Source organism: Eublepharis macularius, chromosome 4 (genome assembly GCF_028583425.1).
Source record: "Eublepharis macularius isolate TG4126 chromosome 4, MPM_Emac_v1.0, whole genome shotgun sequence".
Classification (NCBI taxonomy): domain Eukaryota; kingdom Metazoa; phylum Chordata; class Lepidosauria; order Squamata; family Eublepharidae; genus Eublepharis; species Eublepharis macularius.
Genome location: NC_072793.1, coordinates 109,165,111 through 109,181,853, shown reverse-complemented (window position 1 = coordinate 109,181,853; position 16,743 = coordinate 109,165,111). Strand labels below are relative to the sequence as shown.

Here is a 16,743-nt window from a genome sequence, read left to right as displayed (position 1 = left end):
CTGATTAAATTTGGAGAACAGAATGCCTAACTAATGCACTATAAATAAACAAACTTGCAAGTGAACACTGAAAGAAGTGTCGCAAACTCACAACATAACAATGTGATATAATGATATCACAAAAAATCGAGTGTGATGACCTAGTGCATTCAATGGTAAGGCCACAATATCACAGTTAACGAGGACTTTTAAGCATTCTGCTGTATAGTTTTTCCTCTTGGCTTTTTCAGAAGTGGATTTTTTAACATACAGGATACCTGAAATATGTTTCATTGTAGTCTCTTTTTAAAGAGTTTAACATATTGCTTAATACAATAGTTGGAACAGCAAAGAAAGATCATTCACAAGGGAATTATGTTTGCAAAATGATGTTCACAGTAGACTTTCTAATGCATTATGGACGCATAAAATCAAACTCTACATAGCTAATCAGAAAAGAGGCTGGCAAAGGATTTTCTCAAGTTTCGAATGGTTTCTGCTTTTGCTTCATCTTCATTCACAGATGATCGAAAGAAGGATGACTCTGTGAAGCTGAAGGCATTTGTCAGAGACTGTGATTTGCTGCAAGACAAAAAAAATCACCCAGAAAAAAATTGATATGTTTGAAATTGATAGATATATGTTCATATTATAGGCAAAGCCACCCTTCAGAAATTGATTTACAATTTCATATAATCAGAGGAGTTAGCCGTGTTAGTCTGTAGTAGCAAAATCAAAAAGAGAACCACAGCTCTCTGACAAAGATGCATCTGGCGGGGAGAGCTGTGGTTCTCGAAGGCTTGTGCTGCAGTGGAACTGGTTGGTCTTGGAGGTGCTGCTGGACTCTTTTTGATTTTGCTACTACAGACTAACACGGCTAAGTCCTCTGAACCTTTACAGAAGCAAACTGATCTCCACATCGGAAGGAGCTGTTTGCATCTGCATATCAGAAGGAGATGTTTGCATCTACCCCGCCCCCCCTCTCCTCCTCTATATCTGACCAGTTTCTCTTTTTGCCCTCCATGCATCTGAGGAAGAGAACTGTGATTCTCGAAAGCTTATGCTACAATAAAATTGGTTAGTCTTAAAGGTGCTACTGGACTCTTTTTGAATTTCATATAATGGGAGCAGGAGGTAAAGACTCCTCTCCTTATCCAGATGGTCAGGTTTTTTTGTGCCAGCACTGTTGATCACCTGTTTGTAGTTGCAATCCTCTGGACTCAGAGTTGATTACACTGACGATCATTCCAGAAGTATATGCTGGAATATTCTGCACATAGCGTGTTATGTATTACATGAGAGGGGCATCACAGAAATCCACACAACCTATGTTGTATATGAGAGCATATACATGGAGTTCTGCCTCAGGGATATTCAGTATTATCCCAGAAACATTAAAAATGCCTAAGACTGCTGAACTTGTAACTAGGTTTACTTGGAAGTGAGTGAAATACCATCAGCTTTTCTTCCAGATAAGAAAGTAGGATTGTAGCCTTAAGAACAACTAAGCACTTAATTCATGCTAATTTCCCCAGAGTGTGCAGCACAATTCTAAGCATGCTCAGAAAGAAGTCCTATTTAGATCAATTGGGCTTATCTCTACATGGGATCCACATTGTATGCAATACCTGTTGATTTAATGATTCCAGAAAGCAATCCAAAACAAATCTGTTCAGTTTAGCTCTATAATATTTATTAAGATCTTTTCATTAAGCCATATTTCTCAAGTCATCTGAACCAGGCTGAATATAAGCTGTTGGACAATAAAACAGATGAACCTTAGTAAAACAGATTAATCTTATTTATTCTATACAATCTGACGCTCATCGTCACATTATATATTTTCTTCTTCTTGTATCACAGCCTAGGGTGAGATGACAATGGATATCTTGTCTACTTTCAACTGGCACTTTTTGTTGAAAAGCAGAGCAAGGAGGACTGTGTATGTTTTAATCTTTTTCATTGTACTCGTGTTTAATATTCCCTGAAAGGAGGGGGTGGAAGGGCAAAGCAGGACTTCACTTGATTAGCAACACAAAAATAAGAGGCCTAATTAAATATTTATTCACGGGCTGATCACTTGCACGCACATGTTAAGCAAGAGCATGTGGGTGAGAATGCCAAGCATTTACATGCTGACACACAGAGTACAGTTAATCCCATTGGCAATTTGGAGTTACTTCTTTTGGAAATTAAATTTGAACTGGAATAAGTCTGTGACATGATTCAGGCTGTGAGTCCTTCAGGAAAGGTTTCATGCTATGCATCTAGTGTGGTACACACATCTAGTTTTCAAGTGTTAAAATGATCTAAAGTTGTGCCATGGCAGGAAATAAATGGTCAGGATGGAATCAGAGCTGGCTGATCATGTTCAGCACAGTGGCTGTAATATGCCATCCTAAGCAGAGTTACACCTTTTTATGTCCATGGGCTTAGAAGCTGTAGTTCTGCTTATGGTAGCACCTTCACGGGGCAACCCTGTGCAGAGTTACTCAAGTCTGAGCCCACTGAAGTCAGTGAACTTAAATTCCAGCGTATAACCTGTTATGAATCAAAGCTCACGTAGGACAAAGTGAGCTTTGACTCACAAAAGCTCCTGGAAATTTTTGTTGGTCTTTAAGGTGCTACTGGACTCTACCACTACAGACTAACGACCCACCTGATACTATCAAGATAAAATGAATTGACCAAATCTTTCTTAGCCAAGGGGTTGTTCATCTTTGGAATATATCTTTGGACTATATGGAGTGGGGGGAGGAAAAGGTCTTGGCTGTGAAAAGCAAGGGAAGAGGAGGAGAGGAAGGAATGCTGTCAACTGTGCTGTTGCAAAAGCAGGATATACAAATTTACAAAGCTGCTTTTAAAATAGATATCCCGCAATAAGCCAGGATTTACTAATAAAGCATGCACAATTGGTAGTTGTCTGACCATTCTGCTGAATGCTGTCACCAATGCCCGAAGAAAAGCTGCTTTCAATACTTCTAGCAAGCAAATCTTTGAGGCAATCGAAAGAGGATCCATTCAAAGATGGCATTTTGAACAAAGCAAGTTTAAATGTTGATACTGGTTTTTGTAAATTTCTTAGCATCCTTACATAGGATATACTTTTCCCAGTGGGAGAGCATACCAAGCTATAGCATTATGCTGGCATTTTCAGGGATATTCCAGGCCAGATACACTGGGCCAGTGGTTTAGGAATGGAGGTAAGAATAGTCTCTCTTTCTCTCTCTTTCTGCCTCAGCCCTTCCTTTTCCATGATTCCTGAATTTTCCCTATAAGTTCCCCATGTCTGAAGAAGCGCGCTCTGACTCATGAATGCTCATACTGAAATAAATGTTGTTACTTCCTTGCCTGTTGATATTTGCACCTTGGATGTAGTGTCTCACCTGACAGAAATGGCATGTTTGTTTTTCTTGAAAACAGATGCTTGCTTGGCTTGGGGTTGTAGAGTATGAAGTTGTGATTGGGCCATGAGATGGAAAGATTTTCAACAGATAGGGTTGCCAGCCTCCAGCTGGTGGCTGGAAATCTCCCAGAATTACAATTGATCACCAGGTCACAGAGATCAGTTCACCTGGAGAACATGGCTGCTTTGGAGGGTGGACTCTATGGAATTATACCATGCTGAGGTCCTTTCCCTCCTAAAACCCTGCCTTCTCCAGGCTTCATGCCCCAAATCTCCAGGAATTCCCCAACTTAGAGCTGGCAACCCTATCAACAGATGAGTTAGAGGCAGTGAAGGCTGCTAGATATTATACATACAGATACAGCTGCATGTATTTAGTCTTGACCTATCTGTTTACAATTCAGATCGGAGCATAGTTTTTCTAAGAATTAAATTTCTAAACTGCAGAAGTGTTTGACCTTCATAATTCAGGAGTAGAAACTGAAATGTGTGAAGATTAGCAAATGCTCAGCGGCCAGAGCTCGAAGTGGACGTATTGGCTTCTGGTTTTTATTTTTATTCCTAGGTCTCCTGCTTTGTTTGTGTCATCAGTCAGCCAAAGCCATGCTTCAAAAGCTATGAATTTCATAAAAATCCAAGGATGCAACTACAATAAATCAATGACAATTTATTCTTAGGGTAAATAATAGGTTCCATTAATGCTTAATTTGGATTTATTGCACACAGCCTTAGGTGTGGCATGTCTTATGCACTCAGTGAAGGCAGACATCTATGCCATATGTAGCTTGAAAAGATTAATTTTGTCAACCCCCATGCACTTATGAAATCACACACACACTTCCAAGCATCACTATTGTGATGGACTCAGCTTCAGATGCTGAGATTTCCAGTCAGTGAGCTATGATTGACATGTCTCCCCCACCCCCAATGTGGCTAGCCTGAAATGGCAGTTGGGGATGGAATGTTGGGGAAGCAGCTGTCAGTTGGAGTTGAAGAGTAAACAAGAGAGTGGAAGGGAGTTGGAACATGGATTTTGACCAGAGAGGGTCAGCCAGAGAATCCTCTGTGAGAGGAAATGTTTGTGGAACACTTTTAGTCCTAGGACTAAAGAGGGGAAAATCAGCACTAACTCCTACTTAGACTTAAGAGATCTGGGAATTATAGAGGGCCAAGGAAGTGGGTAGAGAGCAGTCTCCCCTTCAGTGCCAGGAACAGGGTTATAGCTCATAACTATAACGCCTGCCCAGGATCTAGGAAGGGTTTGTCTCAGTGGAGCACCCTTAAGTCTGGAGAGGAGGGAAAGTCGTGCCGTGTTTGTGTTTGAGTATATAAAGTGTAACATCTGTGAAACAGTGTCAACCTCTGAAAGAAGCCAGCAACCTAGTGTTATACCTTGTGCCTCACACCTGTGAAGTTCCTGTACAAAAACCTTTCTGTTTCTTCCATTCCAATACCTGCTGACCTGCCTTCTGACTTTACCTACTGTAAATAAACCGTCAGTTGCGTTTTGAACCTCCCCAAGCCTTGTGTGCCAGTTTCTGCTAAAGGGAAGTGCAAACCCCTGATCTGTCCCCTATTAAGACTTGGCTGGGTAACCATCTTTAATATTTCCTAAGGGTGGGACAAGAAGGAAAGTTGAAGCTTAACATCAACCACGCTACCAGAGGCTTCCTAGCCCAGTATACAGCTTCATAGGCTTAAAGAGGAGAAGTTTTACCTCAGGGTAGGGGAAGGTCAGCCTAAGCCTGAATTGAATGTGGGTTTGTGACAACTGTACTTAAAATTCTGTTGTTGTTCAAATGATTGAAAAGTTAAATGCTTAAGTAGATAAGGGTTTTTCCCACCCTCAGGAAACTTATGCTCTCCATTCAACCAAAACCAGTCAATGATGGGAGAGAAACAGAGGATGATGCATTCTTGAATTTGGCCAGATTTGAGCAGGGAAATCTGCACAGATTGTGCTTTAACCACAGTAACTGGACTTGAACTTTTTCTGTTGCATATCAAGCTAACAAAAAACTTCTCAAGGTTTTCAAAGGGAGGGGAAATGTTTTGTTTTTCCATTGTATACATGTTGCCCCCAAATGTTTCTAAGAAAAGAGAATTAATCCAGAAGGTGACAAGAGAAAACAAAGGCCTTACTTTAGTTGTGGGTGTGACTGAGGAGGCTTCTGAGATGTAGCTGGAGAATGTTCTGCCTCAGTTTCCACTGGTAGCCCAGCTCTTGAAGGACCCTGGGCCTGGGCACGTGGTTGTTGAGTTGCAGGGCCTGGTGGACGTGGCGGCAGAGAACTTGAGGGCTTTGCTGACTGTCCTGGAGGGAACATGCGCTGTGGTTCCTGGCTTTGTGATTGCATTCCTTGGGGTTGCACTGGGCCCCCTAGGTTCAGTACAAGAAAAACTTCATAATGTATCAGTAATTGTGTACTAGTTCTTATATCCAACACTTAAAAACAGGGCAATAACTATCTAGAGCAAGCTACATTAGTCACAGCATTTCTCCATTTCACTTGAATATTCTTGATGGGCAAGAAGCATTCCCAAATTGCTCCATCACAGATTAAATGCAAATGAAGTTACTCTTATGAGGAAACTGGATATGACAGCATTATACAGAGTAATATAAACCAAGGCCACAGTTGCTCTACAACAGCAGCCCTAGCTAGTTCCTAATGCTCAAGTAGTTCTGGCCTGTGTTGTTTTAAACTGTCATCAAGAAGTAAGTATGCCTACAGTGGCTATGAGTCCCAACAGCTACTCTGAAAAACAGGAAACATGTGACCCTTGAGCAGCAGGAGCCACTGTGCAGTTATCAAAAAACAAACACCCAAGACCTTGTAATACCAGCCCAGAGCAGCTCTATATTCCTAAGTGGAATCACACCCGTCTGTTGGAGTCAATTGTTTTAAAAGGTGTAACTCTGCTTAGGATTGCACTGTTAGGAAGTGGCAAACTTTATTGAAGTGAAAATGTTTGAAAGTATCTCAGGTATATCTCTGGTTCACACATGCTCAGTTTTGATACAGCAATCATTACTTTAGGATAAGGCTCCTGGATTTAACAATAACCTCTGTAGTGGCCCATCTATACTGTATAATATGGATAGGAGCCAGTTTCGTATCTCTGGAACCTAAAGGAGCTGAATTTGAGTGGATTTATGACGTTATCTGTGGTTTTACAGTTTGATGGCATTCATTGTGAGCTAAATTGGGTCCATGATTATACCTTAATATAGAGTTATAGTAGTGCTGCAGTGCTATTGTGAAATTCTTTGGCCAGGATCCCCAAAATCCAGCAAACTAGTTCCATCAGCCCATGAGGGTTTTAGACTACTTTCTGTCTTGACCATCAGCTTTTCCACATGACATACTTCTTTCGAAACTGAGAGTTTCCAAAGCAGTGTATGCAACTGCATGGTCAAAATTTCCACCAGGCTAATGCTTAGCTATTTGGAGCTATTTGGATTGTCACCTGCAAGGACTTCCCCATTTCAGTTCAGTGGAAGGAGCAGTTCTGTTCATGCACTGGTGGGGGAAGAGTGGAGAACGGCTCCCTGCACTAAAGCTACAGAAGTCTGAATCAGAAATGGGGGCAATGAACTTTGCTGGCATCCTAGCTAACATGGACTGAGAGGATCGAAATACAAGAACTTCCCCTTCCAATGAAACTATGTCTTCTGAGTTTGCTCTCAGATGGAAAGAAAATGGCAGGTTTGGTCATATATTATACAGGTTTGTATAACTCATTAAAATTGTGAAATCCACAGTCCAGCTGCTTTGTCAGTTTTTAAGAAAGATGCTGTTGGATTTGTTGCTTTCTCACTGAAAATGAGTTCAGAAAGAACTAAGTACAAGCACTGTGCTTTATCCAGCACCAGGTGTCTGTGTGTAGTTTTCACTGGAAGGACTACAGTGAATTTACATTTTCTGCAAACTCTTCATGTCATATGGCTCAAATAACCCACTCAAACAAGGCTTAGAGATTGTATCTCTTGGATGACTCAATTTTAAAAAACCAAACAGCATTATAAAACTGAGCCTGGTGCAATCCTTCTGATCTGCTTTAAAATGTGAGGACTTTAAAATTCAAGGTAAGGAAATAGTAATATTTAAAGGAAATTTCTACCCAAGTTTCCTTATTTTCTCTTACATAGCACATAAATTTAGGAAATTAATCTAACTGTTTAAGTCACATTCTTCTGGGATAGCAAAATAAGTTCCTGGCTAGTTTTCCACATGCTGTTCTTGGTAACTTATCTGTGTAGTTCTAACAATAGCATATATTTTGAGAATAGTCAGTTACAACAATGAATTTTTCTAAAACAAGCCCAGAATCAGGAGGTTTAGTTTTAAATAGACTGAGGAATGATGCCTTTTGATTTGGATGGCTTTATAGAGGAAAGTGTTCCTTAGTACCCCAGTTCTGCATTTAATAATCACATTCTTTTGTTTCTTTTTCTTCACTGAGTATAAAGAATTTTCCCCCCAATGGGAGGGTTGTATTCCAGAAACTATACACTGAAGACAGATGTAACTTTTTTTTATTGCACATTAAGCTGTACAAGATTTTTCACAAAATATATACTGCAGTCACACTTCAGCATTTGCTCACTTTCTTGCAGCTGGTTTGGTACAAAAAGGCAACAATAATTAAAAAAATTACAAATAAATTAAAAAAAAACAAAACAAACACCAACCCGCCTCCCCCCGAACATCAATTCTATACTGTAAAATATCTGTTCCCTATTTCCCACAATATTGCACCTAAGCATGCTAGCATGCAGAGACATTTGGCTTGCTTTCTTATCTGTGGTATGCAGCAACAGGTGTGTGCCCTTTTAAGACCTTTTGCAATACACTGAAGTCCTGCCAGGATTCAGGTCTTTTATCTGCAGTCTGCGCACACACACTCGCACAACTAATAAACAATAAAGCACCTGTAAATACTCACACTACTACATGCAAAAGAATGCTCATGGCTTGAGAGGGTTCCTTTCTTTACCCTGGGTGGAGTGCTCTTTTGTTCACTTACACTGCAGTCCTAAGAAGAGTTTCTCCACTCTAAGCCCATTGAAATCAATAGACTTAGACTGAAGTAATTCTTCTTAGGTTCACACTGTGAGTGACTGTAGTTAAGGAGGAGTGAACATGATGCTGAAAGGGATACATTCACTCTGCACAACCAAAATAATCAGTATGATCCTCAATAGATTATTGACCAGACACAGTGTCCACAGAAGCAAAAAGGTCCTTTTTACAGTCCGTCCAAAGCAGGCAATCAATAGTGGCATGCCCAGCTAGTGCTGAAATTGCCATCAAAATAAAATTGAACTTCTCAGCTCATCAGCTGGAATTAATAATAAAAATGATCATTTGGGAACTAAGCTACACGTTTTGTTGGTAGTGTTTGCAGGGAAAATAAAACCAGACTATAACATTGTTTCACGAGAAAACAAAACTTGTTTGTATTAACCTAGGGACCACTGTTTACCTTAGTATGAGATTTTAATTGACAAAACACAATCCTTTACCTTGTTCACAAACTAGTTCTACAGTATACTTTAGTGCAGGTTGCATTCACAGGCTAGATTTTCCTAACAGTTTAACTGCCTGCCTGGATATTGCTTGTAAGATTATGCACATAGCCATTGGTTATGTGACAGTCATAAGCAATTATGGCTATAAGAAAGTTTGGCAAAAGTAAAACATCTCAGGTCACCTTGCTCTAGTATTTACATACACTTGACTCACAGCTATGCCATTCTAAGCCCTATACCATTTAACTCCTTGTGGGTCATCTAGGCATATACTAACATTCACTCTGTTGCTTCTACTCAGATTGTAGATCAGATCATGGCTCTATCATCATATATCTTAACTGCTTCGCAATAACCTCCATTGACATAGGGCTGAGTTAACTAACTACATTTTTTTACACCAGCTGAATAGTTATTGTAATATTTGTAAAAGAAAGATAATGTTTAATCTTGCAAGAGTTTTATTAGCCCTGCTCATTTCTTCCATGAAGCATCAATTGCTTACCTGGCTTTTGTTGGTAAAAATGTGTTTCTGGTAAACACTTGCTTGAGTTCTGTACAAGGCCAGATGGCTATTTCATAGCCACCAAAGAAAATCTCTCATTGAACTTAAATACATTCAGTCTCCTTGCATTAATATTGCACATAGGTGGCCTATTTTAATAGCGCTGAGGCTAATGATTAAATGCAGATTTTTTAAAATAAAAAGTCTGCACTGAACATACAGGATATTTAAGTATTCCTCAAAATAGTTTTTTAAATATATCATCACAAATAACTTAAAAAAATCATTAGTCTTTCCTCTTACTTGTTGTATGAACTTAAAAATTAACAATCTTTATAAAATTATAAAAAGAAAGATGCCTCATTCAACATAATACTAAATGAGACCTTCAAAATATTAATCTTTCTACATAAATCATGCACATTTTTTAATGAATATAGCACACATACTCACAGAGTTAAGCAAAAGTATTTAAATCTCAACCTGGGTTGGTTTTTACCTCCACAATATATAATACTTCAAAAATACTGTCTAACCATCCATAATATACAGTCGCACTAGACTCAGTAGAGGCACAATTCTTGTACACTGTTGACAGCCCTGAATCACAAGTTATACAGAGAAACATAAGTAAGCATTACAACACAAACGTGAACAGAGAAACAACCAGACAGTATAGTTGACACTGCATAGAAAAAACACAGTCCAGGTCATCACTGAAACAATGCAAAAAACTGCACAAAACCCCAAAACTGGTGTTGTCTGATTCTTTGTTTTCTTTTTGGCTTCTACCCCTGCTTTTAGTCTCAATTTTTTAAGTAGCCTGGACTTGTTTTGGTCCTACTGCAACGCCATTACAGTCGAGAATGTACTGTAAACAACCTTGAGGAGGTGGTCGCTGGGGTGGGACTTTGTTTGATTCTGGCTCCTTTAATGATCCACTCTGCAAAAGAAAAACAAACAAAAGAAAATCAGAAGGAGATTAAAAGACAGATAAAAATCTAGGAGTTTAGTCCTCAGTTTTATTTATTTACCCCCTCCTTTTTTTCTCCCAACCAGAATTCTAACATTACTATTAGAAGCTTTTCTCTCTACATCTTAAGAAGCTACTTGTCTGGACTAAATCATATCTAAATACACAGAAAGTATGCATTGGATTTTTTTGGTTTTCACAACTTGTTACCTTCTAGAGCTGAATGCAGCCACTATGCACGGGCTGTTTTCACACATCTTGACATAGTGCTAAACTCATGGAATGAGGGTGTCTTTATGGCATGATTTCTGATGTCATCGTGCTACGAAAACTGAATCATGACGCGATGACATCAGAAATCACGCCATGAAGATGATCTCGTTCTGAGAGTTTAACACTATGTTGAGATGTGTGAAAATGGTCACTGCGGCCTACCAGGAACTTGGCACACCTACACCTGTTTTCCAAGGCAAGCAACAGAACAAAGAGATTTATCATAACTTTAATAAGATGTCATATATAAATGATGGACTACAGTTCAGCTGGATAGCAACTAACCATAGGGTTACCAGCTCTGGGTTAAGAAATTCCTGGAGATTTGGGTGGTGGCTCCTGGGGTTTGGAGAGGGGAGGGGCCTCAGCAAGGTATTATGCCAGAGTCCACCCTCCAAAGCAGCCATTTTCTTTAGGGGAACTCATCTCTGTAGCCTGGAAATCAGTTGTAATTCTTGGAGATGGGAGGCCTATTCCTGCACCTTTCTCCTCTGCTGGCCAGGTGAGTGGTGGCGGGGTGTGGAGGGTGAAAGTGGGGGATCCTTCACCCCCACCAGTGGTGTGGGATCCTTACTGATTGTATTAGCAGGTGAAACTGGCTGTAGTTAGAAGGAAGAAACCAGCAAACAACTGAGAGGAGCCATTCCATCCTTCTCACCTGCAGTATCATGAGATATATGCTGACTGCTTGGGATGGCAATCCTACTTAGAATCAGGCCATTATCTGAAACAGCTGCAACAATTTTGTTCTGTGTTTGTCTGCCTAGAGTAATATACTTTGAAGAATGTGAGTTTGATTGTATGGTGGGAAAAGGCTCATTCTCCTTCTGAAAATTAGCTAGTAAACAAAAAGACAATAATAATGATATTTATTTATTGAATGTGCAGTTCCTGTTTCTTTCTCCCTAGAATTTCCACAGTAAGATAATTAAATTCCACAACCTTCTATACTGAGTAAAATCAGAACTGGACATAAAGAACTTTATGAGGAATCCATAAATACATAATTCACAATATAGCAAAGAAGACACGAATTCACAGTATAGCAAAGAAGACACCTGAATGAGATATTTGGATGTCAGTCATAATGGTTTCCAGGGTGGTTTATAATATAAAAATCAATATACAGTGAAAACATAATCAGAAAGAAAAAATCTAAAAACCATTATGCAAAAAATGTCTAACCAAACCATAACAACAGTAAAATAGAATCAATATAACTATAGTAAAATCATCAGTTTAATCTAATTGCTGAAAGTATAGTGGAAAAAGCAACTTTTCGTTTTTAATAAGAAAATGTGCCTCTCACCAACGAGAGGTCCAAAAATAGGGGTTATTACCACTGAAAAAGCCTTGCTCCTTGTTGTGAAACTATAGCATTCACAATTTATATTAACAGAGCAGGGCTTCATTAGCAATTCCTAATATCCAAGAAAGAAGGTTCTCTGTGAATTAAAACTAAGATACTTGGGAGATATTTTAAAGCTCAGTTACAGCTGCAAAAAGCCATAATTCAGATCAGGGGCCTGTGGGGGAGTTTAATTAGGGTTATGAGGCATGGCCTGGAAACCAGAGGAAGACCTGGGGGCAAGGACATGGGGAGCAGTCATTGGCATGATGTCACTTCTGGATTTTCTCCAAAGTGATATCAGCTATTTGGTCTGACAGCCAATTTTAAATATTTTTTCTCCCACCTTCACTATGAACAGAAATGGGAAATGGGAGCATCCTTTGCACACACACCCTGGGAACAGCAACTCTAGGTTTAACCTTTTCACCCCATAGTCTCACAAAGCAAAACTGTTCAATCTCTTAAAAGAGATTTTTTTTCTTTCACAATGTAAAGAAGGTTCCCTTTTAACCTCCCCTTTCATCCAACTCCATCCCTGCCATCTTTGAAAATAGTTCACATTAAAAAAAAAGAGTATGTATGCATGTGAGATACATATCTTCCTGCTGGCCATCTACTGTAAGGGGTACCTTAATTAATATCTTAATAGTATTACTATTTAAGGCATTCCTAAAGGAGGAGCAGGAGCTGGTAGTGGGGGGCTGAAGTGTGGGGAAGTCTGAGGGCTAAGCTACATGATATGTTCATTTATGAGTTGTTTCCATGTTCACTACTTTTATCAGTCATATCTCAGTTCCAAGAATGTTGTTTAAAAGCCATAAAAGCAGATTTTGCTGACAAGGGGCAGTATGGATAGAGGAAGGGTGTGTGTGTCTCCCCCCCCCCCCCCGCCCCCGCAGTCTTTTTCCTGATGCCAAAGTAGCACAGTGGGAAGTTTTTTGCATAAACTTGGAGCAGTCCATGGAGCAGTATGAGCACTCACAACTTTGCACAGGCTCCACAGAAATTCCTTCTCTGGGGCTTATCTCCAAAGGCGATTGGCTAGGAGCATTCACCTCATGATTCCTTGCAAGGATCAGTTTGGAATGGAGAAATACTACCAACTGGGTAATTTGGAGAATTAAAAAAACCAAGATGCCTGATAGTAAGCATTCGAATATAAAGAACAACACAGATTTTCAGGAGGTGTTTTTCGTAATTCCTAAGAGTTATGGATTTGTGTTATCACAATCACAGAATCAACCTGAAACAGTAGATTTTGTTTCTATTTTTTCCTTGGGGGTTTTGTAAGGCACACCCATAGGGACCCATCTTATTTCCTTTGAGAGACTAACGGCACTCATATATCTTTTAGCTTAAGGCAGTTAACAAAGTCGAAAAGCAATAATAAGTATAAAACAAAATCATAAAAACAATCAATGAAAGACAGCATTTAAACTTTCTTTATTTCACTTATATCCCTTCTTCTCCTCAATGGGGATCCAAAGCAGCTTACATCATTCTCCTCTCCTCCATTTTTCCTCACAACAAACCCTGTGAGGTGGATTAGGCTGAGAGTTTGTGATGGCTCAAGGTCACCCAGTGAGCTTCCATGACAGAACAGGGAATCAAACTTCATTCTTCCAGATCCTAGTCCATCACTCTAGCCACTATACCACACTGTCTCTAAATAAACAATGAAACAAAATAAAGCAATAGAATTGTTGATTTACCACTTGCCGCACCTCACACAGAGAGCAGGGTTTGGAATGAAGATCTTAACCAGTGGGCTGGACAGTACAGTATGAAGTGGTCTTGCAAGCACCCTGGTGTCATACTATTTAGGACTTTAAAGGTAAGAGAAAGCATTTTGAATTGTGCACAGACATGAAAGGGCAGCCAGGTTACATCATTCAGTGCAAGAGTGATACGAGCTTTGGTATCCAGCCTGCAACAGTGACCAGTCTGTGGCATTTTGAACCCATGAATGTTTTCAGACAGTTTTCAAAGGAAGCAGTTTATTGAAGCTGTGAAGATGTGAAAGGGTTAAACCTCCTCCCATCACGACCTTAAATGAAGATAGATAGGACACTTCTCTGGCTAAGGATCTGCTATATGTCTTTTCTTAATGTATCATTACATAAAACCTTTTACCAGTTTTGCCTTGGAACTTGACATTATCTCCTCTGTCACAGGAAGTGTTTTGAGATGGGCATCTGAACAAGTAACAGTGTTTTTTAATGAGAAATAAAATGTGAATAATACACAGTGTCCAATATATTTACAAAACTAACAGATCTTCAGCCTATGCTTAATATAGCCCACCTTAAAGGAAATTCCTTTGCCCTAAATTAGGCTTTCCAGTATGCTGTCTCACACTTCCTGTTCATTGCATTTCCTTAAATACATGCTTTGTTTAAACATTTTAGAACTTTAATATCCCTTATACACTTTCCTACGGATGCGCTTGCTGCTTGTTAATTAGCAACTGCATTCCCTGCCTGTATTGGGCACAGCGTGTTTCCTAGCAAAATATCCATCAGACCTTGCTGAAATTTCAGGCTAATCACATAACCACTTATCATTACTAACCAGCTTATTTGTCTAGGCTGAGCAACAGAGACCAGTCAATACCACACCTACATGATATGGCAGCATTTACTGAAAGGTTTTCAGGACCTAATGATTTTCCTTTTTGGGCATATGCCTATCATTAAAACCAATTTAAAAACAAATGCTTCTAAATCTCAGATATGTTTTCCGTTAGCCAAAGCTTTTAAGAAAATTTAGCCTTCTCATACTGTCATACATCTGTCAGAAGGTTACATCCTCATCCTATGCACATATAATTTGCACAAATGAGATACAGAGTCTTGACAACATTTCTCAAATAAGACCACGGGTCTGCTAGAACTCCCAGTGAGATGCTCCATACTTCCTGTGGATTTTTTCTGGTAACTGATGGAAGATCTAGCAATAGTCTTGAATATCCTTGCTAATGGAACAGTGGAGACTATTCCTTAAATATATGAACTATCACATTTAGACAGGAAAGGCGGGGATTTTAAAGGTTTAAGACACTTTCTGAATATAGTGTTGCTTAATGACATCAGAAAAATAATTAAATGAATCTTGCTCCAGAAGTTATCTTCCTGGTTTGAACAGAATAAAAGAAGACTATGAGGCAAAAATATTCTTATTATATTTAAATGCAGTCATCCTTTTCTTGATTATGCATTTTATATCTAATCTTGACATATATTTATTTTACTCTAAAAGCATTACAAGTCTGTGTAGCTGAGTTCTAAACTCTCTGTTTCAGCCCAAACACTGCCAAGATCATTACAGTGACAGGAGCTGCCCATATTTGAGGCCTGGTCTGTAAGCTGTGCTTAAGGCAGTGCTCCTAGGATTTGGCTGAAGGTGACTATGTTCTGGTAGGTAGGGTCCAGGGAGAATTACCTTCTGTACTGCACAACATCCTGTAAGAGCCATAATGCCAAGTGCAAAAGCAGTCTCATACATAAGTACTGAACAGATTCCTCAGAAATGGAATAGCTAGCTCTAGATCTTCTAAACCATGCGTAGGATTATGCTTCAGTTGCACTGGCATAAAATCACCATGTGTGGTCATCCTTACAGTGCCAGAAGAGTAAATCTGACACAATGGAAGGAACCTGAGAGGTTTTATCTGCTAGCCCTTGACCTCTGAGAGGCCACTTCCACTTTTTTGAGGCTCCCTGCCCCCCCCCCATCACCATGTCCAACTTTCCTGACACAGGCCTTTCTAAGGTGGAAAAAGGCAGACCGGGGCAGCTTGCACCCTATCTTCAATCCATGATCTAACGACAGTGATCCATGCAATGGTCACCTCCACACTGGATTACTGTAACTCGCTCTACACAGGGCTTCCCCTGAGTCTGACCCGGAAACTGCAGCGGATCCAGAATGCTGCTGCATGTATCCTGATGGGTATACCATACAGAGCACACATAACTCCAACTTTGCAGCAGCTACATTGGCTTCCTGTGGAGTTCCAGGTCAGGTTCAAGGTGCTGGTTTTAACCTATAAAGCCTTAAATGGACTGGGACCAGCATACCTGAGGGACCGCTTCTCCCCATATATACCCCGGAGGGTGCTGAGATCTGCAGGTGGTCCCTGGTTCCAGGGAAGTTTGACTGGCCTTGACCAGGGCCAGGATGTTTTTGGTCCTGGCCCTGAACTGGTGGAACTCTCTGTCAGAAGACTCTCGGGCCTGCCAGGATCTTCAATCCAAGACAGAGATGTTCCGCCAGGCATTTAGTTGAAGCCAACACCAAATCCACCAAGTGAGTCTCCCTGCCAGTCTCCTACCTGTGTGTGTGTGTGGGGGGGGGCACATAGTCACCTCCCCCCCATGCGTGAGCAGCCATAGGATACTAACCCACACCTTCACCCTCTTTATAGATGATGAGCAGATGATGATTGCTGAAATGCTGTATGTACGATTTGTGATTTTATTGTTATTCCTGTATTTTGCTTTTGTTGTAACCCGCCCTGAGCCCGTTTGCAGGGTGGGCGGGCTATAAATTAAATAAATAATAATAAGAGTTGTACAAGAGAAAGGCAAAAGGACTCCTTTTTCCAGCTATAGTTGGATTAAAATACTCTGGACATTTAAACAGCAACTCGGACTTCCTAGGAAAATCCTGAACAGCCTTTCAAATGGCCTCCTGACTTTGAGGAATATTTCTGTTTCCA

The 16,743-nt window shown here is 40.0% G+C and overlaps 1 protein-coding gene across 2 annotated transcripts in view; it reads right to left on the bottom strand.

Moving 5' to 3' along the window:
• Positions 1-372: 372 nt before the first annotated feature.
• Positions 373-16,743, bottom strand: part of SYN2 (synapsin II) — a 341,584-nt gene continuing 325,213 nt past the window's right edge. For both annotated transcript variants that reach the window (XM_054976925.1, XM_054976926.1), the window contains 3 exons: positions 10,309-10,369; positions 5,528-5,765; positions 373-561 (listed from right to left, as the gene is read on the bottom strand). In XM_054976925.1, the coding sequence (XP_054832900.1) occupies positions 426-561; positions 5,528-5,765; positions 10,309-10,369 (435 nt within the window). In that variant the 3' untranslated portion in view covers positions 373-425. The remainder of the gene's footprint in view (positions 562-5,527; positions 5,766-10,308; positions 10,370-16,743) is intronic.